Source organism: Vigna radiata, chromosome 7 (genome assembly GCF_000741045.1).
Source record: "Vigna radiata var. radiata cultivar VC1973A chromosome 7, Vradiata_ver6, whole genome shotgun sequence".
Taxonomy (NCBI): domain Eukaryota; kingdom Viridiplantae; phylum Streptophyta; class Magnoliopsida; order Fabales; family Fabaceae; genus Vigna; species Vigna radiata.
Window position 1 is genome coordinate 55,316,046 of NC_028357.1, and position 25,106 is coordinate 55,341,151.

The 25,106-nt window shown below is 30.7% G+C and overlaps 2 protein-coding genes across 2 annotated transcripts; one reads left to right on the forward strand and one right to left on the reverse strand.

Annotated features, from left to right (window-relative positions):
- Nucleotides 1-125: 125 nt before the first annotated feature.
- LOC106769299 lies at nt 126-8,341 on the reverse strand. The gene is made up of 12 exons (XM_014654857.2): nt 7,432-8,341; nt 5,464-5,765; nt 5,248-5,340; nt 5,050-5,140; nt 3,972-4,065; nt 3,033-3,130; nt 2,748-2,817; nt 2,324-2,427; nt 1,888-2,004; nt 1,367-1,443; nt 1,225-1,269; nt 126-1,117 (listed from the first exon to the last, which is right to left on the reverse strand). The coding sequence occupies exons 1-12, from the start codon at nt 7,711-7,713 to the stop codon at nt 625-627; spliced, it is 1,866 nt and encodes a 621-aa protein (XP_014510343.1). The 5' UTR covers nt 7,714-8,341; the 3' UTR covers nt 126-624.
- A 7,839-nt stretch (nt 8,342-16,180) lies between these two features.
- On the forward strand, nt 16,181-22,583 carry LOC106765392 (probable magnesium transporter NIPA6). The gene is made up of 10 exons (XM_014649996.2): nt 16,181-16,682; nt 16,792-16,848; nt 16,927-17,017; nt 17,383-17,543; nt 17,830-17,957; nt 18,108-18,245; nt 20,293-20,385; nt 20,492-20,609; nt 22,023-22,177; nt 22,338-22,583. The coding sequence occupies exons 1-9, from the start codon at nt 16,562-16,564 to the stop codon at nt 22,154-22,156; spliced, it is 1,041 nt and encodes a 346-aa protein (XP_014505482.1). The 5' UTR covers nt 16,181-16,561; the 3' UTR covers nt 22,157-22,177; nt 22,338-22,583.
- The last annotated feature ends 2,523 nt before the right edge of the window (nt 22,584-25,106 follow it).

A 25,106-nucleotide genomic window follows, 5' to 3' on the forward strand; every position in this document is an offset into this window, starting at 1 on the left:
ATAAAGAATTGATAAGAACTTTAATTAATAGATACCAATTTGTGTCATTAGGGAATAATAAAGAATTTGAAGACACTAGAGCAATTGTCTATTCTATTATTACATGAAGAGAGGACATTTATGTATATATCGCACTGTATTCTTAATCTGTAAATAGAATCTTCTGTTTATACTTTCTTTTATTCTTGTTCTAGTATCCTTTTGTTGTTGTCAATGCAAGGTAACCAAACCAACAATTATACATGTAATAAAAACCAATCACAAGTATCATATCCTCACTGTCTATACACTCTCAAGAACAAAAAACACAGAATCCACCCTGCTCCAATAAAGAGTGGCCATTTCAATCACATTGCTACAAACAACAATGATTATCATCTCAATCCACCAATTTCCTTTATTCCATATCTACATAATCATGTGGAGCAGCACTTCACCAAAACAAAGCACCCTACCATAATCAAGCAAAGGAGTCCATGGTGCCAAAAATGTAGCCAAATTTGACATTCCACCCTTGAGGTTGAGCCATGAGTAGTGTTCTATAGCTACACAAACAAGTCCATTCTTGTGTCCATGTATTGCTATTACCCTTTCCTTTCAAAGGCACTCAACAATAGTTGCATTTTACCTGTCCACATCTAATCTGTCAATCACATCCAATGCTCTCTTTTTGTCAATGACAAAATCAATAACAGGAAGCTTAGACACAATTCTGTTAAAAGAAAATTCCTTGCTTCTACTTGTTGATGAATAACTGCTGCTCTTGGTAAGTCTTTCATTATCTGACAATCCAATCTTCAAACTGTCAAAGTCCAAGCTTTTACTCATCCCTCTTTTACGAATTTTATTACTAACATCTTGCAGCATTTGCTGCTCGTCACTTGTTAACAATGGTGGTATGGCTTTTGGAGATTGTTGATTTGTTGTAGAGCCGACATGAGATTTTATGGTAGACTTGGTTTCTCCTATATCAATGCCGGATTTACTTTTTACGGCCAAGCGGTGAAGCCATAGGAGAAGTTCAAGAATATAATTTTCTACTTTGTCTTTATCAGCATGGTGAAGTGTTTCAATCCTCATCACATCAGCCTTCATGGTCTTCTTATTCATCTCAGAGCTGCAAGAATATGAAAGTAAAAAGTAGCATAACAATAGAGAAGAAACAAGTGTACACTGTAAAACATCTGACTTTCAATTTCAAAATAGAAACAGAAGGTTGCTTACCCAGTGCTTGCCCACTCCCCCACCCAACCAAAACCATGATGTGCTCTGAGTCAATTTTAGAGTATCCAACCATAAGAAAAACAGTTAGTTCACTTAGAAAGTAATGAATTGGTACAAAAAGAAAATTTCTTATTTTGCTTACTTGGCTGTGTTTGTAGCAATTGGAACCAGCCAGTGCAATGTTTTCTCCATCTCTTGTTTAATATCTGATATGGTGAACTGCAGGAAACAGCACCACCGGAACATGGCATATACACGACAGAATTACTAAATCAATATAGGAAATTTTGTACATCGGTTGAAAGTACAAGGCTGAATGCAGAAGAGAAATACTAATTTGTTGTTTGATCATTTTCCTTGCCGCTCAAATAAAAAATGAAGTTGCAATGTGTTGTTAAATATCTAGGAAGGCCATAAGGGATGTCCAATGGATTAAGTAGCGAATGTTAATTCAAGGTATAGCTGAGGATTGATCATGGGAGATTGAGTGTGTTGAATGCTGATTGAAGGGTTATAAACCAACAATGTCAAACATACAATTGTGCATTTTACCCTCTAAAGGCTTTTGATATTGTTTTTATCTCTTAACATTTCAGAGCATTGTGCTGTCTCTTAATTTTTGAACAGTGATAATAGGAGAAAGTACCAGCAGTGAGATTGTACCTCTTTTAAAACATGAAAGCTTGGCAATTTGGAACGAAAAGATAATTTTATATTAGGAGGCAAGCTCTGATACAATGCGTCCCTTGTATTTGCAGGCATAGAACTGGATCTGGCAACCTGACAGCATCAACAAGGGCTAAGAGGAAGGTTCTACAGTACATAAGCTTAATCACACAAGGCAATAAACAGACAATTCTTTAAACAACTATGTACTAGAATAATTACACATGATACAGACCAGGAAACTGATTCCGCCACAAAATTAATATACCAATTAGCAAAAGGTAAAAAATAAGTGTACAGCCTAATAAATTCTTAAGAGTCTTGAGTAGACAAGTTACACATTACTTTAGTCGAACTTTTAACCAAAAGATCAAGCATACCGACTGACCTAGACCAAGCTATGAAATGAATACGATAAAGAAGAAAAACTTACAAGAGTGTCAATTTGGAGCACTATATTAGCATAATGCAAAGCAAGGCCTGCAGGACCCAGTCTTTGGCGATTGCTGATGGTTTGAATTAATGGTTTGTGGTCATCTGCAGGTAACCATGGATAAATACCATTACAATCACGAGCAAAAACACAGCTTTCATTACAACTTGATCTGAAGAGTAATTTGATGAGAATGAATCCAAATTACTTTCCTTCCCTGCATCCCTCCACCCACCCCTCTTTCCCTCCCATCTCCCTTTCAAATTCTACAAATTTCTTAAAACTAAGAAATAAGAGAAAAAAGGCTGAAATTTATCAATGATATCAAATAAACTGTTGGATCGATAAATAATGATTAAAGGAGGTGATATTAGAAGCAGATAACATAGCAAGTAAGATCCTAATGCGTTTAGTGGGTACATACCTGTAGTGCCAAAGACACTGTTTATCTCCAAATGCAAAAAATGAACTATCTCTACTAGCTTCTCCATAACCTGTTACCCATCAGATTATAAATTACACTCCACTTTCTCAACTTCACCTTCATGTTATGCTCAAAATGAACCCAGCTCTATCAATAAACATATTAGAGTATCTTTGCTACTTATTGTATTATACATTGATCAAATGCAATGAAATGATAATACATGTCAATTGGAGGAGAATAAGAGATGATAATCATTCATGTGAAGTAGTAGTCTGAAGTTACCTCCTCCAAACTTCTGGACCAGAGTGACTTTTTTTTCAAATGTTTAACTTGCTTCTTTTGATTTCTAAGTTCTGACCTCAAGATTGAAAGGCCATCACCTACATGATGATGAGAGATAGTGAACATTTTATACACAAGAAATTGCCTATAGAAATATTGCTCAATATATCACAGTCAAACTTCTACCTTAGAGTGACTTTTCCTTTAAAAGTGATATATATAATAACCGATCCATTGTGTTTCCATGCATATGCTCAACAAGAATCACAGTTCAGGCACCAAAAAAAATGAAATGAAAATGAAAACATGTGCTTTGGAACAGTCACCTGAATGAGTAGACATACACTATTGTTTTTTAATAATGCCATGGGATTACTTACCCAATGCAAATGAAGGCATTCAGAACAGAAAAGCCAAATTAAAACAATCTAAATAAATCAAAACTAGTTTTTATGTTCATTTAGGAATCCATCGAAAAATAATTCTACTCTCTATTTGTTTAGTTTGATAATAACCACAGTAGTAAGCATAGGACTAATAAAAGTCCTGGGTGTATTGTGTGGCCATACGTAAAAGTAATGGATAATTTTCACTATAATTTATGTGAATCTTAAACCATGAATTGAACTGCACAAACATTTGGGGATCATTTTCAATATAAGCACTAATGTGTGTGTGTGTTTTTATCTTTCACCACCAGGTCAGAATCAGTTGTGCTCAGTGAGTCTTGTCTAAGTTTCACACACTCCAACCCCTAAATGTTTATTTTATAATACCAATATTAATCTTCTCTTCCAAATTATAAGCCTTAATAGAATTTTGGATGTGTAATGGAAAAAAATAGTCCCACATTAACTTGAAATAGTGTGCCAATATTTATAATAACTCTGTCACAAACAAAAGTTGTAGATTATGTCATAAATAATACTCTTCAATTACCATTTTGAGCTGCACCCAAATTATCGTCTTCTTCACGTTTATGCTGATAATCTTGTGCAAATCTATCCAAAGCATGTAACTCATGGTATAATTCCTGAGGACATAAAAATTTATTTTCCCATTTCTTTCAGATTTAAATCACACATAAACACAAAGAAACAAAGACAAAGTTGAATGAACTAAAAAAATGCAGGTCAACAAGTTCACACCATGTAGATATATTATAAAGCCATTGGTTGTACCCATGAAAACATTGGAGATAATTTTTCAAAAACACAGATTCAAATTGAGTCACGTTTCCTTTTTTCATGAATATGAGCAAGTAAATATGAGAAGATACCATACAATGAGCAATAAATACAGCTATTCCACCTCAGATTATTTAATCAAGCCAATTATTTATAAATAAGAAAATATAATGATTTCGCAATTATTTATGAGGTCATATTCCTTCAACAAGAATCAATTTATACATATTCAATCATCGTAGAAAGAAAGTATATCCATGCATAACACTTGTTTCATTCCAAATCATTGTATTATTATAAAGTAGTATTCAACTACTCTTACTTCTATATATTAAACTGTCCAATTTATAGATTACAAGATTTACAACAGGGTGGTGATAGGTGATAGAAATTATAACCATTTAACACTCACGGATTACAAGTTGAACTAATACAGTAATTCAAATTAACTACAAACATAAATCTTGATTCAGATAAGAGTCACAAAGGAGGAATAAGAAAGCGAGGGATAGAAAGCAAAAAACCAAATGCAATTGATATGCTACACACGTATAAGAAAAGTAGTGAAACATCTTCAATTCAATTTCCTCAATAAGACATCTTTGGGAAATAGAAAAAAATTAAATTTTGTTAAGAAAGTCCAATTAAGGAACAATTAATTACTCAAGCATTTAAAATATTCAACGAGTGGCTAAAATGTAACCATTTAAGAGATTGAACTAACCACCTGAGTGATTTACTTTTACCAAAAAAAAAAAAATTCCATTCTCTTTTTCAAGCGACTATCAGAAGCAACAGTGCATTATTCTTCAGTAAAGGAATAAACTCACAGCTGTACACTGAACCAAAGTCATCAACTGTTGCATTAGTAATTCAGCCTCCTCCTTTGATTGTCTTGGAGAATTATGTTCTTTGCTAATTCTAAAATTTGCCAAAAGATGGGTCAGAATGAAAATTCGAAAGGCTAAAATTTGTTATCCTGAAAGACTAAATATGTAGATGAATTGAGTGAGTACAATTTATATTACTTCTCAAAGTATCGGTCCAAGTTGTGCCACTGAGGATCCTTTGAACGATTTCCAAATCGAATTACCTCATCAGAAAAGATTTTCAACTCATCCCTGAAAACATAAATCAAAATCACATACAATTTGGGATGTATAAAGTTGTGGTAAACTAACAGTTGGAAGTTGGCCTGGTCAGGAAGGCCCCTTGTTAGGAATTTGACTAAATTCAATAGTTACCTCTTATCTGCAGCAACAGTCCTGAGAAGTTCATCCATATCCTTTGACACCAAATCTTGTACACCCCCTAATGGAAGAACCTCTTCTTTTAAGTGCTTAATACTTTTTGCTGAAAGAGATTCCATAAGACTAAAGCCCTTGACAATCGTGTTTGCAACTTCAAATGCTAAAATACCAATTTCATTCCCCTTCATCACAGCACCAGATACAAACCCTCCACCACCTAAATTTGTCATGCTGCTACCAAGAGTGTCCAAAACATCAATACCAGCTCTGCCCAGGCGTAAACTCACCTCTGAGACCTGAAATACAAATATCTCAGTACATAGCTTCAATTTTACCCTCATGTTTAGTCTACTGAAAGTATAGGAACAGTATAACAAAGATTAAGAATGTTTGGCAAGGTTAAATTAAAAAATGAGGGAAAACAGACGAAGAATGTTATGTGACAATAGAAGGAAGTACTTCAATTTCAACCAATAACAGAATACTAGTCCACTTGATTCATTAAATTTAGGACATTAGTCACTCAAACTTTTAGTTTTCACTTATTATTTCCTTGAAACTTCTGTATAAAGTTTTGTATTTCATAGTCTTCAATTATTCCTTACTCCAAAATTTTTAAAAAAAAAAAACCCTCGCCTTCCCCACCAAAATAAAAAACAAAAATGTATAAAGAAGCATCTCAAAAGATAAAAAATTGTCAATTTCCTAATATTTGAAAGTCCACAACAAAGATAAGACCCTAAGGTAAAGAAAAAAATTGTACTAATGCTAGACTAGAAAACCTAACCTAAGACTCGGGTAAAGGTAAACCAGGTAGATAAACCTGTCCAAAAACTATATATCCCAAACAACTGAGTTCAGAAATTCCAAGTTGATAAAGACATATATTACAAATTCCACCATGTCTAGAGATATAACTAAAATAAACTATACAAGTGGGTACAAACCTTACCATGGTTTTGTAGGATTCAGTTTGACATAAATCCACTTTCTAATATAGTATAGAGTTTATACCAGCGAGGTTTCTTGTGCTTGGTGTAAAGCTCATAATCCGTGGTCTTAAACGATAGTTCATAATACTACATTTATCCCTTCATGTTGTAGAAAACTCATTCTTGACTGGGATGCAAGAGGAGTAGTGAAAAAACCAACAATGAAAATGGGAAGTTGTGGTTTCTGCTGACATTATCTCTTAAACAGCAATAACACGACCAACAATGACTTTCCAATGGCATTATCTTAAACTGAAACAACACTGCCTAGACCAACCTAGGTAGTGTGTTTCTAAGCTTGATATACTACTTTCCGACGTGCTTTTGTGAAGTCAGTGTCTGTGCAATTTGAAAGAAGTTTGGCGCTAATGCTAAACTGAAAATAGTAAGAATAGTCAAACGAGGAAAAATCTCCAAAGAAAGTCAAATACTTAATATCCATACTCAACAAGGGTGAAATCCCAAAGCCCAAAGCTCAACCAACCCCGATACTGACAAGGACAAGCAACCTAACCTAACCTCAAGGCTCAAGTATACATAAACTATGATATTTCAAATTCTTCATCACACGACAACACAGCGTCTCCAATCCACAACGTCCAACCAATCCTTGCATAAATCTCATCCCCTAAAAGTTATCCCTTCAATCCAAATCAAACGTGTAACATAAACTAACAAAATTTGCATTGCCAATAACACCATCTTTGTCAATCACTTGCACCTGAGAACAAAATAAACAAAAAATAAAATAAAATCCAAAGTAGTAGCTTGAGGACAACTCTACTTTCACTCTGGATCTATCTAACCCAATCCATTACCGACTACAACATGGTTCACAAGTATACCAGGTTTCCGTAGACTCAGATTACTGATTGATCAGTTCACAGGTCGAGCAAGAAACAGAATGTTGCACAACAAAAAAAATATTGGTGAAGCGAAGAAAGAGGAAGAGAAACAAAAAATAACCAACCTTTGCCACAGCTTGCCTTGATCTTACTGACCTAGACTTATGGGGAAAAGAATCAGTATACCGTGGAATTCCATCATAGAAATCTTCAGAACCGGTCCCTGCAGGTGCAGCACCTTCTTGCTTTTTCTTGTTCACTCCATGATCCCCTGCACTTGTCAAATCACTGGGCACCATGATGTTGGACTTGTGGTTCTTGCCATCAGATTTATGGTTATCAGAATGTGCATCCGCTTTAGCAAACACCTTGTCACCTTTGGCAGACTTTGAACAAAGCCCCCCCATATCAAAATTCCAAACTTTTTTGTACAGAAAGAATAACAGAAGAAACTTTTTTGGCAGCTCAGCTCATCTAAATCAGAAACTGATATAAAAACCCACCCTTTTGCTTGTAGTCCTTAATAAATAATAAAAATAATAATAATTGTAAGAAGTAAAAGAATTGGTGGTTTTTTGAGTGAGGGAAGAGCATGCAAGTTGAGAAAGAAATTACAAGAGTTTTAAACAGAGAAGAGAGGGAGAAGAGGGATGGGTGGTGAATGGGACTGAAAAGAAGATTGAAAATTTGGGAACAAAAAGTCCACCCTCAACTTCTCTTTGGTGGCCAAGAACAATAATACATAACAATAGTAGTAATTGATAATAATTTTTACTATTATAAAAATAAGATTAATGATAGAATAGAAAAAGAGAAGAAGCATAATAAAGTAGTAATTTTGATGAGAAAAGAAGAAAAATTGTTGGGTGGTATGTTAAGTTAATCAAAGAGACATGAATGAGGCGGCGCTTCTAGTAGGTTACGGAGTGAACACGACGCCGTGTGTTAGATTACGGCCTTCGACTTGGACTGCCAACTTCGGAACTGGTCTTGTTCAACCTTGTCGCTTCCACATTCTTTTTTTAAGAAAACAACCTAAATTTGCTTAGCTGCCATAACATAATAAACATTTGCATTCAACCCATCATACTTTTATACTTCTCTGTACATGATTAATGAAATTTCATTACCATGTTGAAAATTAAGAACTTGTTTGGTTTTACGTATAAACAATATTTGCTTTGTGATATGAATTATAGACACTAATGCTATAATTTTCTACAAGTATTTACATTATTTAATAAAAATATATTAAATAAGAAGCAAGTATATTTAATATTTTAGAAATATAAAATATATTTAATGCTTTGTTTGAGCGTTATGCCCGTGAAAGAATGAATCACTTTGACATTAATAAACTCGTATTTTTTTAATAAAGAAGAGTCTCCAATAATTTTTTTACGTAGTCTTGAATCGATCATTGATCTTATTATCATCAGCCAGCTTAAATAATCAAAACTTGTAAAATCGTCACAAGTTTCATTAGGAGCTAAATCCCAGTTACAAAAAAAATAAAAAATAAAAGTAATTTCATTACTATAAGTACTTTTTTTTATCAAAGTAACATTCCTGAGAGGTAATATTTGTAACTAATAATTATGTTTTATTTTTAGTTGAGATGAGTTTTTAAATATACATCATTATATACAAATATATATATATATATATATATATATATATATATATATTAAGAAACAAAAAATATCACTATAATAGATTTTAGATTATTTTAATATTATTTTAGAAAGTAAATTTTATGTTCATAATAATACTATAAGATAAATTTTATATTAACTATATACTATAAATTTATTTTATTTTTAATCAATATTTTTTTTTAACATGAATTGAGTTTTAATTTACAAACATACAAATACAAATATAAAAGTAAACATACAGATTAATAATATCAATTTCATAAGGTTTAATTACTACTTTAGTTCATGTATGGAGGATAAATATTCAATTGATTTTTAATATATATTTTATTCACTTGAATCTCGCTTAAAATCACAGAGTATTGATTTTTTGTTAACTTGAAGTTAGCACAAAATGTCACATGTTAGCATATTAAATCTTTTTCTTTTCAAAATTTTCTAATACTTTTTTGTTTTAATTTTTTATTTATGAGTTTCTTTTTTTCATTCGTTCATTTCCTACTTTCTCTCCCCAATAATTCATACTACAATATTGCTGTATGAATCCACCTAAATAACAAGACATATCACAGGAAGATTAAGAATAATTGAGTTAGGAAATCCTAAAACAAAATAAACCTATAAATCCTAAACTCAACAAACATGACTCATCCAAGTATTATATATATGTCAATAAAATTATGGTTTAATACTTACTTTACTTTAGTTTTTATATAGTAGGTTTGTTCAAAATAACTCTGTTTTATTCAAATGTTCATAATTGTCTTATTTTGTAAAAGTGATTTAAGTTGGTTCTTTTTGCTTACGATGTTACAAATGTTAACGATGTACTGTCCCTAGCTAAATCTAGTTATTGATTACGTGACACGCAGGTTAATTAACTTGACAATTTCCTTAAATTTACCTAAATTAATTTGCTTACTCTTTCTTTCCCATGTTGCCGATACAATATTTCTTTAATGTCAAGGCAACCATCATCAACGTCTTTAGTCCAAGAACATGAATGGAAAAGAAAAAAAAACAAAACCCCAATGTCATCATCCTCTAAGCGAAAATTCATAATCCTAATTTAAACCCTGGTTTTAAATTACAATGTCAAACTAGCATAGAAAAATCAAGAACACAAAAGTAGGAACCCCAAAAATTCAAATTTAACAACCTGCAAACCACAAATTCCAAATTCGAAAATTGAGAAAGCAAGAACAGAAAATCTCAAATTGTAAGATCATGAACACCAAAACCCAAAATCAACCTAAGAAAAGGAAACTAAATTCTCAAACAAAGAAAAGAAAACCCAAAACACGAAATGAACCCTGATTTAAAATCCTAATATTGAAACCCCTAAAATTTGCAATATCTGAAAAATAAGAAAAGAAAACCCCAAAATGCTGCAATCACCAAGATCATCCTCTTCACGGCTCAACCCGTGTGAATCGCAAGCCAGATCACGAGGAGACACTACAGAATGGAGACTCTCGTCGTTGTAGAGGCGCTAGAGAACAAAGCCTTCAAATGGAATTTGCCCTGGATTGAGGCTCTAGAGAATAGTGTGCTTGAATTCAAAAAATTGTATTCAATTACCACGTCGATTTGATCAATTATCACATAACTGAACAAGTAATTTATTATTGGTTAAGGTGAACATTACGTCATTAGAATTTTAAGGTCTTAAACTACCATAACCTTTTTTACAAAATTGAAGATAATTGTAAATATTTAAAACAAAAGATAGAATCACTTTAAACAAACTTACGAAAGTATCTTTACATATCCTTCCATCAACATTACCTCACCTATGCTAGAAGAATACACATAGACATCAATAATGTAGAAAATATCTCCACATCTATAATAAAGAAGACTTGTAAAACTACCTGTTACATATCGGTCTAGACATAAAACTAGTTTACCTCTATATATATTTTAACTTAGGAACACTACGTATGAAGCAATCACATATATGAATAGGAGAAAAATATAAGCTTTTATTACACGAAAAAGAAAAACTTACAAAAAAAGAGATTTTTGATCCTTACGGGTCAAAGAAGCAGAGCATAAACTAAAAAACGACTCAAACCAAAAGGTTTTTCCTTTGTGGATCTGACAAATGGCTAATGATAAAAGAAAGCCTCCATTGCACGTTCCCCTCATCTCATCTGTGGGAACAATTGACTTATTCCCTCTCTAAACAACTTTTTCTTTCAATATTTCCGACTTTGATTTTACCATCTCTTCTTTTTTTCACACTTCAAAACTCATCCACATTATCATAACATTAAAAGAAAAACGATTGAAAAAGAAAAACTATACTCAAAAGATACATCTTTTCTATATTGATTATTCTCGCAATACCAAATGTCTAGAGCCAACAAATGGAATTAAAATTATTGAGTTTTAGTTCTTTCAGTATTTAATATTAATATATAATTTTAAAAATCTAATGCATGAAAATGTAGAANGCGAGTCAACCAATGAGTGCTGAAATGAGTGAGAAGTTGGGCAGACNAAAACAAACGTGTTTCTTTTTGACTCCAAGAATCATTAGTTTTAACAACAGTAATATAAGCACGAATCTAGATTAGCACACACGTGCATAAAATACAATATAATTGATGATGTCGGAGGTAAGTGTTAATGGAGTCTCTTAGAAATTAATATTTATAGAGAGAGAAAATTACAGGAAAAAATGGTGTTTTTTTGTTTCTGTGAAGCGTGAGAAGAAGCACCGTCCATAGACACGGCAGGATTTGACCACGACAAAATAAGGTTATTTAGTCACAAACAAAATCAAACTCTCTCCCAGTTTTTCATGCGCAAATGCTCGTTGCAAAAAAACAACTATATAACTCCAAATCTTGCCAAAATTTGTCATCATGAGATCTTGATTCACACACACATATTTATATATGGAAATTATTATTCAAAAGAAATGATTGACAAATGCAAAAAGCAACAAAAAAGAAAGCGTACAGAAAGAATGGGATCGAGGAGGAGAATGATTGAGAGAGTTTGATTATATTCATCTCATGTTTGAAGTAAAATGTCATCTTCATAATTGTTTGTGTATTTAATGAATATGAGATTTTTTATATCTTATTTTTATGGACTGATGGATAATACGTATGATTATACTTACACATATGTACTTACTCTTTTATTTTTCTTTTTAACTAATAAAGATGAAGATTATAATACTTCATGAAATGAGACAATTAAATTAATATTAATTAAAATTTTAAAATTTTAAAATGTATCTTTTATCTTTTAAAGTTAAATTTAGGCTACCGTGATAAAAAAAAATTTCAGGAGTATAGATTATAATATTATAATAAATAAATTCATTCTTGATAAAAGGCTTGATACATGGTCCCTAATTTATTAGTTTTGTTTACAATGATACTTATTTTTAAGTTGTTCAAAATAGTCTTATTTTTTATAAAAATGATTAAATTTGGTATTTTACTGACACGGCTTAAAACATTAATGATATAAATATGTAAAAAGATCAGTCTAATTGAGGTGGTAATGTTAAAAGTCTTTAACCTTAATTAAATTCTTTCTATTATAATTAAATTTATTTTACCTTGATTAAACTCCAATTCACTATCATGAAACCCTAATTGGAAATTTCTTCTTCCCTCTGTATTATGGTTCTTCCTTCTCTTTTATGGTTCTTGCAAACACCCAATCTTGGAGTATCTTTGTGGGTTTTTTAGGATTTTCTTCTTCTCCTTTGTCTTGGTTAGGGGTCATCTTCTCCTTTTCTAATTAGGGGTCTTGATTGACTGAGTTGAATTTGGGCTTTGTTATATGGGGTATGGGGTTTCTGTTCTTAATTATTGTCTACAAGTTTTGATCTCGCGATTTAGGGTTAAGGTTTTGATTTGGGTTCTGTTATTTAAGGTTTTTGTTCTTGATTCTTGTCTACAGGTTTTGATCTCACGATTTGGAACTAGAGTTTTGATTTAGATTTTGTTATTTGGGGTGTTTTTGTTCTTCATTCTTTTCTACAGGTTTTGATCTTAGGACTAAGGTTTTGATTTGGGATTCTTAATTTTTGTTTGTTTGGAGAGTGATGGTTGCAGTTTGGCCTTTTCTGGTGGTAGTTTGGTTTGGAATTTCTCTTGGTGGTTTGAGTGAAAGCATACTAGGTTTAGCAAGAAGAAAATGAAAATCTATTAAGAATGAAATAAAATAAAAATTATAAAAAGTGAAATAAAAACTTTTAACATTTTCATGTCATGTTGTTACTTATCATTTTTACAAAAGAAAATTGAATCATTTTTACAAAAGATTGACCACTTTTAAAGAATTCAAAGAATAGAAAAACCACTATGAACAAAACTAATAAATTAGAGGATCAAAATAGATATTAAATCTTAATAAAATTATTTTTTAAGAAAATAATAAAATTCTCTTTTAGAAAAATAATTAATATAATATAAATAAAAAATAATAATAACAACAATAATTATGTTTTTGCGGAATCAAGTATATTATGAGAATATGAGCTTCACATACTGTTTTTTCATTTTTTTATCCTTTTAAGTGGGTTTTTTTTTTTCTTCCTTATTCGTCTTCCATAAACTTTTAATATAAATTATGATAAGTTAAAGAATAGCACACCAATCAAGTATAATAGACCTGTTTATGCCTGGACAACCAACTTGTGATGTATTCATAGACAATGTACAATACAAATTATAATAACAAAATTGAACCGTTTTAATATGACGTTGTATAAAACCATGAACAATTCAATATTATTACATTGTGAATCAAGAAAGAAAATATGCAGTAAATCTAAATAAATTTAGTGAATATTAAACAAGTTGAATCACTGAGAGAAGAAAAATGATTTTTTTTTAATAAATAAAAGTTCTTCTTCGAATAAAACAAAACCAAGAGTAAAAATACAATAGAGAATATAAAATTTATTATTACCGAGTAAAAATACAATAGAGAATACAATAGAAAAGTGTACACACAATTAGGAAGACAAATAAACTTATCTCTATAAGCATTGTCAAAACTCATCTTAATATAATAGAAAATTCTCGAATGGATCATGTTAGTATAAATATGATAATATATTCAACTTTGTGGTATGGGAGGGTGCATCATCATATCATCACCATTTTAAATTACTAAAAACCCCTTAATTAATTAGGTGGCTTAAAAACTTATTTTGACTATTGTGTAATTTGAAGAACCTTCATCTATCACATAATTCTTCATTCTTTCTCAATTATTTGACTAATTCGATATTCATTAAATTTCATATCTTATGATTTCTTTTTTCTCATCACAACCTCAACATATTTTTTTCCTTTAAAAAATTTATTACATATCAAGAAACATAAACCTCAATTTTATCAAATTAAATGATTTTTAGGACATAAATTTGATCTTTTTGTATTCTTTTTAATATATTTTTTACTTCTTTTGTCACATGAAAATGTCTCACCATCAATTTTGAGTGTTTAGTTATACAAACCCTTATTTTAATAACCTACAAAATTTATATTCTATTTATTTTTTGGTTTCTAATTTCGTTTTAATGAAAAATCTTCTTTCACGACACAATTTTACATTCTCGTTTTTAACCTTCAACTTTATTTTATATCTACCAACCTGAATCAAATCTCCTATGTATTTTTCCATTTCAACAATTAATAAATGTTATAGTCATTTAAATGTTATATTCAAACATGTCTCACATCAAACAAATCAACAAACAAAACATATATTACATACAAGCATATATACTTTTATTAATTAATATATTTAATAAAAATAAAATTATTAAAATTACAGGTGTAATTTATTAGAAGTAATGTAGAAACTTATTTTTTTGTCCAAAAGATAGTTGTCAATGACACGCTATGTACTTTCTTTCGTTTCACGTTAATACGAGATACAAGAGTTAAATTATACGAACAAAATTTTCAATAAAAAAATATAAATAAATGATGAAAATTTGGAGTAATAATGTCATGACACACTTTTACATTCATTTGACACATAATACAAGGATAAAATAGTTTAAAAAGTGTAAAATTTTATAATTTTTCAAGAAGGAAAAGAATAAAAAATAAGTAAAAATATTGTCAAATGAATGTAAAAAATTTAGGTGTCTCAAATAATTATTTCTCCAGTACTTATGTAGAATAAGAAAACAAAAGTTACATTTTGACATTTTGTATCTAAGATGACGAAAGAAAGAGACAACCGAACTTATAAGATTAAAAACCTGTTCAAATTGCCTCTATTTTCTTGGTTTACCAATGACCCGCAATTAAAGCCATTGATATGTTTTTTTATTCTGTAGTCATGGATTAAAAACATTAGTTATATATTAATCACCAATCTATCACTTATTTATTAACTTTTAGTGTAATAGAAAATTATATCTTTTTTACTTTATAGGATTCTTAAGTCCATGATGTGAGTATTTAATCTCCATTCTTATTTAAACTAGGAATTTGTCGAAGAATTGATAAAACCAACAACAACAAAGAATTAAAGCAACCATCTTTATGATGAAATTAGTATTTTCAATTTTCATACTAAATTTACAATTCTCTATAAATTATCATGAAAATAAAAATAAGAGTCAAATAAAAACTTTGAATTTATTGTACTACTGACTACTAACTCATACAACTGTGTGTTCTTCCATCATGCGAGAATAAAATATTTTTTAATACAAATATTTCTCTTATGCTCACATTCATTTCTTCTTTCACCACTAAAATGTTTTAAGCATAAGCAAAATAAAAGTCTACTTTAGTTTTTATTACTAATTACTAATTTGTCTTTTTATTATTTTAATTTCTTTCTTGATGTGGTTGACATGAAGTGAACATAGGTTTCACATGAGATTTAAGTCTATTAGATTAATTAATATCTATATTGCTATTGGTTTGGGAATTAGATACTCCGAGAGTAAGTTATGAATAATTAATGTTTATTTAACATAATTTACAGTGGAGTTTTTACTGGTTGAATTTAGAGTACAGTCATTTTGTAGGTTTTTTCAAATTGACTTATTTAATAATTTTATCAATCATTAATTTCGTAAAAAAGACACTTTTTTTTTTTTTACTAAAATTGCTGTTGTGAACTATTTAGAAAATTTGAAATTGAGGAGCTGGGTTGATTGAGACGAAGATCAGAAAGTTGTTGATATTGTAATGGTTTTATGACAGTTTGAGAAATGAAATGCAAAATAAATGTTTGAAAAGGAAGAATTTTGAAGACATTGAATTTCTCAACAAACACTATAGAGTGGAAATACATGGAGACGCTAACAAAATAACAACGACCTGTCCACACAGATAAGACCAAGGCCGTTCAATTCCACCACTCTCGAATCATTGCTTCCATCTACCTCACAGACAAGAGCGCCACAATTTCATTGAAAAAGGAAACAATTTTAAAACAAAAAGAGATTTCTGTTAGTTGCAGCGTTGAGTCCCAAACCGAATCTAGGACGACAACAACAACAATTGTCTTCTAGGGTTGTCTTTTCAGATAACACAACCACCTCGTTTTCCTCGCCTAATGTAACGCTAAAACAACAACATCATCGTCGATGAGCTCGAGCAATTTCACGGGGTTTGTGTTGGCCGTGGTTTCCAGCGCTTTCATTGGCTCCAGCTTCATCATCAAGAAAAAGGGTCTCCAACTCGCCAGTGCCAATGGCCCACGTGCAAGTCTCTGCTCTCTCCTTCGCAACTCCTTTTTTCTAATAAGAAAAATCGTTTTTTTTCTTCTGGGAAATAATGTCTCGTACGTGGTCGTGTATTGCGTTGTAATTTGCAGGCGTTGGTGGCTATGGTTACTTGCTTCAACCCCTCTGGTGGGTCGGAATGATTACCAGTACGCAACGTTTTCTCTGATGGGTCGGAATGATTTCCCGAATTTCTTTTACCGATTTTAATACAAAATTGTTTGCAGTGATTGTTGGAGAGATCGCTAATTTTGTAGCTTACATTTACGCCCCTGCTGTGCTTGTTACTCCACTCGGGGCTTTGAGTATAATTGTAAGGTAATATTTGTTATTATTATTATTATTATCATTATTATTAGCGATGTTATTGGGTTCAGCTATTCACTTCGGGACCTTCATATCTCCATTCTAAGATTTAGTCCTTGTGCTAGAAAACTAAAGTTTTAGTACATATATCAGAAACCTGTTAGTTTTAATCCCTTTCTTATTCATTAGTGTCAGAAAGTATTCTTTGGTCTTGGGAAGAGAGACCAAAACTTAGAAAGTCATGCATGTCCATAGACTAAAACTAAAGATTTTATGATATAAGTACTAAAACTTAAAATGGAGACAAGTAGAGGAACCTATGAATAGCTTAACTTTGTTATTATTACAGAGCTAAGATTTTATATGGATATGGGCAGTGCCGTCTTAGCTCATTTTCTCTTGAAGGAGAAGCTGCAGAAAATGGACGTGTTGGGATGTCTTCTATGCATTGTGGGATCCACTGTTGTGGTGCTCCATGCGCCTGATGAGAAGTCTCTTACTTCTGTGCTAGAAATATGGGAATTGGCCACTCAACCTGGTATTCTGTCAAGCTTTCATTGGTTTTCCATTATGAAACTCCTAAGGATAAGATTTAGGTTCAGTACTTTAAGTATCTTTTGTGGTGGTCTCCAATCAGAGTTGGAGTTTTACGTCGGTAACCTATGTTTAAACTTCATAAATTATCATACAGATTGTGAGATTACGAAGGAGAAATTATAATTGAGACTGGAGAATAATACTAAAAGCACCTAGAGAACTGTATCTAAGTTTCGTTCAATGGTTAATGAGTTTTTCCTGATTATTGCTTTCTATTTTGGCATCAGCATTCCTCTCGTATACGGCCTCTGCAATTGCGGTGACATTGTTCCTGGTTTTGTATTGTGCTCCCCGCTATGGCCAGACTAATATTTTTGTTTATATTGGAATATGCTCGATAATTGGGTCCTTGACTGTAAGTGACTTACTCGGTTAAGCTCTTCAGTTGTTACTACTTATGTGATATTTCTCATTTTGGATTTTTCTGCATGTTTTAATTGTTGACTGATTTGCATACTTAGACCACCTTTTGTTTGATCTTTGTGATAAAAATCTTATTTATCAGGTCATGAGTGTAAAAGCAATTGGCATTGCAATAAAACTTACAATAGAAGGTTCAAACCAGGCTTTCTACTTTCAGACATGGATTTTTGTAATGGTTCTTGTCACCTGCGTCATTGTCCAACTGAATTATCTTAATATGGTTAGTGCCATTTCTTTTTTTGTGCGAATAATTTTTTGCGTTATGAACTTATGACATTAATTAACTGTTAAAAATATGCGTGCTTATTTCAAATACTTTGGTGCATTCTGTTGCTTTATTCTCTATGCTTTAGAAATATATCATGTCCTATTGAAGAACAATATCAGTTAAAAGGAAGTTAGTCTGTTTGTGTTTCTTTGACATAATACAGGATAATAACAGTAGGCATTTATCATTTTTTAATTGCAGCCGCAGTGAGACTGTGATTGCTGAAAACTATGTGAATTTTATTGTTTAATAACCTCTTAATTGTCTTCATTATGGAGGATCACATTCATTTATGCTGACTATTTATAAAGTCTTAATTATAAAAATATTAGTTTTAATATTTTCTTTGCCATAATGCATTTGTCTGCATCTTTGTATGTTCTAATCCTCTAATCTAACCAAGATTTTGATGAATTCAAAGACAAGTATTCAAAGTGAGCTTTAGTTATCATCTTCTATCCTATTATTTTGCAATCTTACCTTATACTTTTATATTCAATTTTTTCCTACTAATTGACTGATCGAAAATGAAAGGTGCATTTTTCGTTTATGTCTAGACTTGTAATTTTGATTGTTGTAATATAATTATTAAATTTAGAAAACCCATCAAAATTTTCCGTCTACTTTCTTAATGTTCTTCCCCTTTTTCCCAGCCTCGCAGACAGTATTGTAACTTGCATATTTGGAGGTGCAAAGAAATAGTTTGGTTTCTAATCAGTTATCGCTTATATGTTGGCTGTAGTGCAGCTCATAGTGATTCAAATCATGAACTGCCTAGTTAATACTTTATCATAAATAATAAATAACTCATTGAATCATAAAATTTGGGGACACAACGAAAAGAATAACTCCTAATATATCGTATGAATTGTATGTGTTGATATTGAACTACGGAATGACATAAACAGCTTAGCCATGAATCTTACAAAACAAAACCACGATCACATGCCATCTGTCAAAGCTCAGCACATAAGATAAGCAATGGTATAGCCAAATAAGTAAGCCTTTGATTTAGAAGAATGAAAGTAGAAGGACCAAACAACTAAAAGGATGCATAGAGTGGGTGAGTAACTCTGTGAAGTCCTTTTTCAGAAAAAAGAACACATTAATGAAATGATCAAATAGGATATGCTTTTTATTGCTCCTTCGATTTCTTTTAATTCTACAAGCTTATTTTACTTTTAAATTTCTTTGACGAAAATAGGTTAACAAAAAGTGCAAAAGGAAAAAAATAAAAGAGAAGATTAACATATTAAATTGTTCGGTTTTTATCAGTGATACATAATAGCACCAGTTCACGCATGTCTTGCGTGTTTGAAAACTATTTATGGTTTATTACGTGATATGAATGACTTACTAAATTGTATTGAATCATGCAATTACAATAACCATGACTCAGGTAGTTTTCAATTAGGAGCAGAAGCAACTAAGGTTGAGAGAACTTGAGATTAGCTTTGAGTAATTTAAGTACTGAGGTTAAGACTGTGCATATGCCCATGCTGCTTATTTATTTTTTTTAATTTTTATTTTGAGTATTTGAATAAAATTTTGAAGTCCAAAATCATATGAAATTATCTTTCCTTTAGAAGAAAAGATCTTGCTCATGTTGCTTCGTATCACGTCTATCATCTGATCATATTAGTATGACGAATTATTTTAGGTTGTAGGCTTTGATCTTACTTTTCCTAACTTAATGTCCACTTTCTTTTCTTTGATTCACTGACTATAATCATGCTTGTAGTGTGTTCTGTTGCAATTCTTTCAACTCCTATGTCCATTGTTTTTTTCCCTAAATTAAATCGTGTAATTTTGTATAGTTGTTTGAAGGATGTGAAGTAATTTAGATGTTTGAGATGTATATCCCTTGTCCAAATAGCATCCATGCGATGCATGAGCTTTTATTTACTGGAGTTTTTCTGTTTCTCTTTTTGTCATCATTTCCTTGTAATTTATCCTTCAATCCTGTCTTTTTAATGTACCAACTCTTTCATGGTTGCAGGCATTGGATAATTTTAACACAGCAGTTGTTTCTCCGATCTATTATGCATTGTTCACAGCTTTTACAATATTGGCCAGTGCAATTATGTTCAAGGTTGGTACTTTTCAGAAACAAAGTAATTTTGTGGGTGGAAGGAGACATTTTATGGTTCGATTTTTTATTTTTTTTTATAATGTTGCCTCTTCTTTTCATATTTTAGGACTATTCTGGTCAAAGTGTAAGCAGCATTGTGTCAGAGCTATGTGGTTTAATCACAATTTTATCTGGAACGACTCTTTTGCACAGTACAAAAGAGCCAGATTCTCCAATCCTTACAGGTAATACTTCTTGCACTTTATTGGTGGGGGACTTTGGTGATAAAAACTCTTCATTATTTTGTGTTGCAATAACCTGTCATACAGGGTTGTTAAATAATAGGCTAAAACTGAATTCAAATTTAGATAGCTGGGAAGAATTGATTATATTTCAATTCTAAAAGACTTGACAAATATTTGCATGGAAGTGATTCAGCAAATGGAAATGTTTAAGCAGGATGGCATGCATATGATGAAATTAAGAATGACAGAGGTCAATTTGATTCTGTAGGTTTTACATAGCTTAAAGAAATGCATTTCTTTTTCTGGTTGAAGAATAAACGAAGAATGCACTATTAGAAAGAGGGAAGGGAGAGTACAAGTAGGAAGGGGGTGCGAAATCTTCCAAAGTAGAAAACAATTAGAGAACAGTGGGTCAAAAATACAACTAAGCAGCTGAGTTTCATTGCGTTTGAAGTGTAGAAATTCCTTTTGAAATTGATGTCAAGTAGGACCGAAGATAAACCACATACTACAATCATATCATGTAGCAAATGTTAGGGCCCAGGAACACGCTATAAAGTAATGGACGTTTCTCTCTGGTTAAATTCACCAAAGAATTTCGTGAACTGCTAATAGTGGTACCAAGATAAGCTGAAATATGCTAATAGCTCTATGTGCTGAATGATTGTAAATGAAGAAATGGGATAGTTGGCTTATTTGCCTTATTGACTGATCTTGTCATTTATTACTGATGCTATGACCGTATACAACTCAGCATTAAAGAAAACTTTCTGTATAAGGTAGCTACCAAAGTCATCTCACAATGATCTTCAATGCAATCAGCCTTATGTAGAATTGAGGGGGGTTTCCAGGGTATTGTGCGCAGAAAAATAAACTTATACGAACAAGATATTAATTAAACCAAACAATCAATCCATTAGTTAGGTTTTGTTAAGAAATGGATTTTAAACCTAACTCAATTCTATAAAACTGACTTATAAAATAAAGTTTGCATCTATTTGTATATTTTGAACTAGTCTTATTAATAGTCGATATGAGATTTCCATCAGAATTAATCAATTACATAGTGGTATGTGGACAATGAATATTGCTCGGTACTCAATAATTTTATGGGTTTTGCTTACAACTTTTTTACTTTATGCACAAGATATCTATTATAAAACTAAAAGTTAATTATGTAGAGGCCTATTGAATGCTTACTGTTGTATCAAAGAAAATAAATTTATTAATATCTTGTGCTTGAGTAAGACCTTTCCGTTTTGTACTGCTGAATAATATACCTTTCTTTAAACGTAACATAGTCAACAATAAAAACATTGGAAACTATTTGCTACTTTCTAGCTATCTTGAAATGAGGTAATTAATTCTGTTTTCCAGCAGTACATACATTTTCTGATTTTTCTCCATACACAGATTTATACACACCGTTGTCTCCGAAAGTTTCATGGTACATCCAAGGCAACGGTGATCCTTGGAAACAGAAGGAGGAGGATGCGCCGCCACCCTTTAATTTGATTACAGTCATACGGCAAGACCATTTCAAGTGACACGTGCCTAAACTGTTAGAGGTAGATCTATCCTGTGCAATCCTTCCATTGAGCAAGAGACAGCATCTATATTTTTCATGTTCTTTCAGCTTTTTTTTATATCAGTAAACATGAATGTGCTAGCATTGTGCAGTTTCACTGTGTAATCTCCCACAATCTTTGATTCTCTTACGTTGTGCAGGCAGAGAAAGCTTGTACCATGTTTCCGAGGAGTGAACTATGGTCTAGTTTGCTTCCTTTTTTGTCCCTCCTGTATTTTTCCAATGATTTTGTTCCTTCCACATCAGCCTGTCTTTTCTACTTCTATTATTTTTTTAAATGAAGAATATTTCACTGTTCTGGTGATTAGTAGGCTGAGGAAGCTAATCAATGTATATTGATCAGTGTAGTTTCAACTTTCAACTATTTAGTTCTTGCTTGGACATTATTGGTAGTATCAGTATATATGCAATATATATACATATATATAATTTCTCACTTTAATTTTTTTGAAGTAAATGCTATGTTTTAGAAGAGATAATCTTAAAATACACTGATTTTTAATATATTTTAAAATATTAAAATATCATTATATTTTGAAGTATAGAAGAACAACACATAAAACTCAGAATTCAAATTCGAACTGGAACTGTGTGATGACAGTTGTCAATAGAACTGAGCTACGTAATTGCATGTAATCCAACGAACAGACGATGGAAATGTATTTTGTATTTTTTGCTAATTTCATGTAATTGCTTTCTTGATAATGAGAAAACACAGTCTAAGCACTGAATAGATTGTTCTGTCTTTATGATATTTATCATTTAAAGGTTATTATTTATAATTATTTATATTGAAATCACTCAAATAATTATTACAGAAGTTACTAATTTCATTGTATGATTCATACTTAATTGAAAATATAAAAAATGTATACTGATAATTATATCATTTAGGACTTAAACCAGTTATACCACAAATGCGTTCTAATTATATATTTTTTAAGATTTACATTCTTAATAATAGAAAAGTATGTCTTTCGATTTAACTTTTTATATTTTTAAATTTTTATTCAGTAAAATTAAATTCCCATTATTGACAGTGAACTCATTTCTTATCATATTTTCCCTGTCATAATACATTCAATTTTACCATTATCTAATAATGATTAATTTTCTCACATATATTTCAATTTATATTTGTATTTTCAAGCTCCTATAAGTTAAGAAAATAACTATTTAAGAAACTTGCAAACAAAATAGTGTAATTATTATGTAAAAGACTAAACAGTTTATTAAGTAATGTAAACATTTACTAAACATACGTTTTATTCTTTAAAAAGTTAACAATACCAAATAAGGCTTTTAACTTTTTCTTTGCTTCCTTTAATTTTACGTAATTAATAAAAACAGATTTTTCTTTAATTTTGCGTTTAGGAATCAAAATCTAAAAATAGTTTAAATATTTTTTTTCATTTTTTAAAATATATTTTAAAGACAAAATCAGAATTTTGCATTGAATAAAACAAATAATCTGAGCCGTTAAGAAAAAAAATATATGAATTATTAGCCTTCAAAGCTTTTATATTTATAAATATCTTTTATAATAGCTTCTCCAAAGAAGGGATTAAGGTGGCTGATTCATGATTTTGACAAATAAAGGAAAAATAATGGCATGGAAGTTGACCTGGACTAGCTGGCAGCGTTAAATACGGCTGAGATGTTGCTAATTACACGCTAAACTACTTTCACATTCCTAACCAGCATGTCTAGTTATGAGTTTATTTTTAATTATATTTTGTCTTAGGGTTTGTTTTATATGTTAATTATATATGAATATTCATGTTGTTTAAATGGTGGAATAACCTCGAATACACTTAATGGGATTCCATTTCATCTTCCAAAAAAAAAAATGTTAAAATATTATACAACGGTATTTTGAAATTTCATTACATATTTTGTTTCTTATACGCTTTAATTAGTATATAAATACATATTCATATTAAAATTTGCATAAAAGAAGCTATATATGCATTGATATTATAAAATAATTTTATTCCATCATCTGTTACCAACTAGATATATGGCATATTTATATTAATTAATTTATTTATTTTAATGTAAAACTATTATTATACTGTTAATATTAGCATTGATTTTTAAAATAACGCTGTATAAAAAACATAATAGAAAATAAACAATTCTGGTCTATAATAACACCTATTATGTTTCTTGATCATTCCTGATTTAAGAAGGAAGCCCCGTTGACTGTGATTTTAAATTCAACATGATAAGTGTATGTAAAAAATTAATTAAAAAAATTCTAGAAATTTATTTCAGCATTTCAATGCATTATAGTCTTATCTACGGAATCGAAGATCATCCAGAAAATAAATAATAATAATAATAAAAATAATGAATACTGAGAAAATTTGTCTAAAAACCTTGCATGAGAAAACTTTTAGTAGATAGATTCTAAATTCTTACTTTAATATTGTGTATGTGTGGTTAAAAGTAATTAATATGTCAAGAAAATTCCATTCATAAATACAAAATTTCTTTTAATAGGTTACCTCTTAAAATAAAATAATGACACTAAATTTAAAAAATAATAACATAATAGAGAAAGTAATTTCTAAATACGATGAAATGAACCATTTCACAAGAGACAAACAAAAACGTTAAGCAAACCTCCTGATAAACACTATTTGGGTTGAATGTTTTTGGTCTCTTCTAACTTGTTTTTGTGTAATAATATGTGATTAAAATATATTATTCAAAAATGATTATGTAGCTGTCATAATGGATTGTAATAAGATTTTTTTTTTCATTTCAATAATAATGCAAAGAATATTAATAATAAAATATCCTTTTATCTTATTTTTATTCTCATTTTCTTTTGTCTCAACGAAACAAACAGTATATTCATGCGAAGGTGGCTAATACGACAACGTGCACAGTTAGCAGGAACA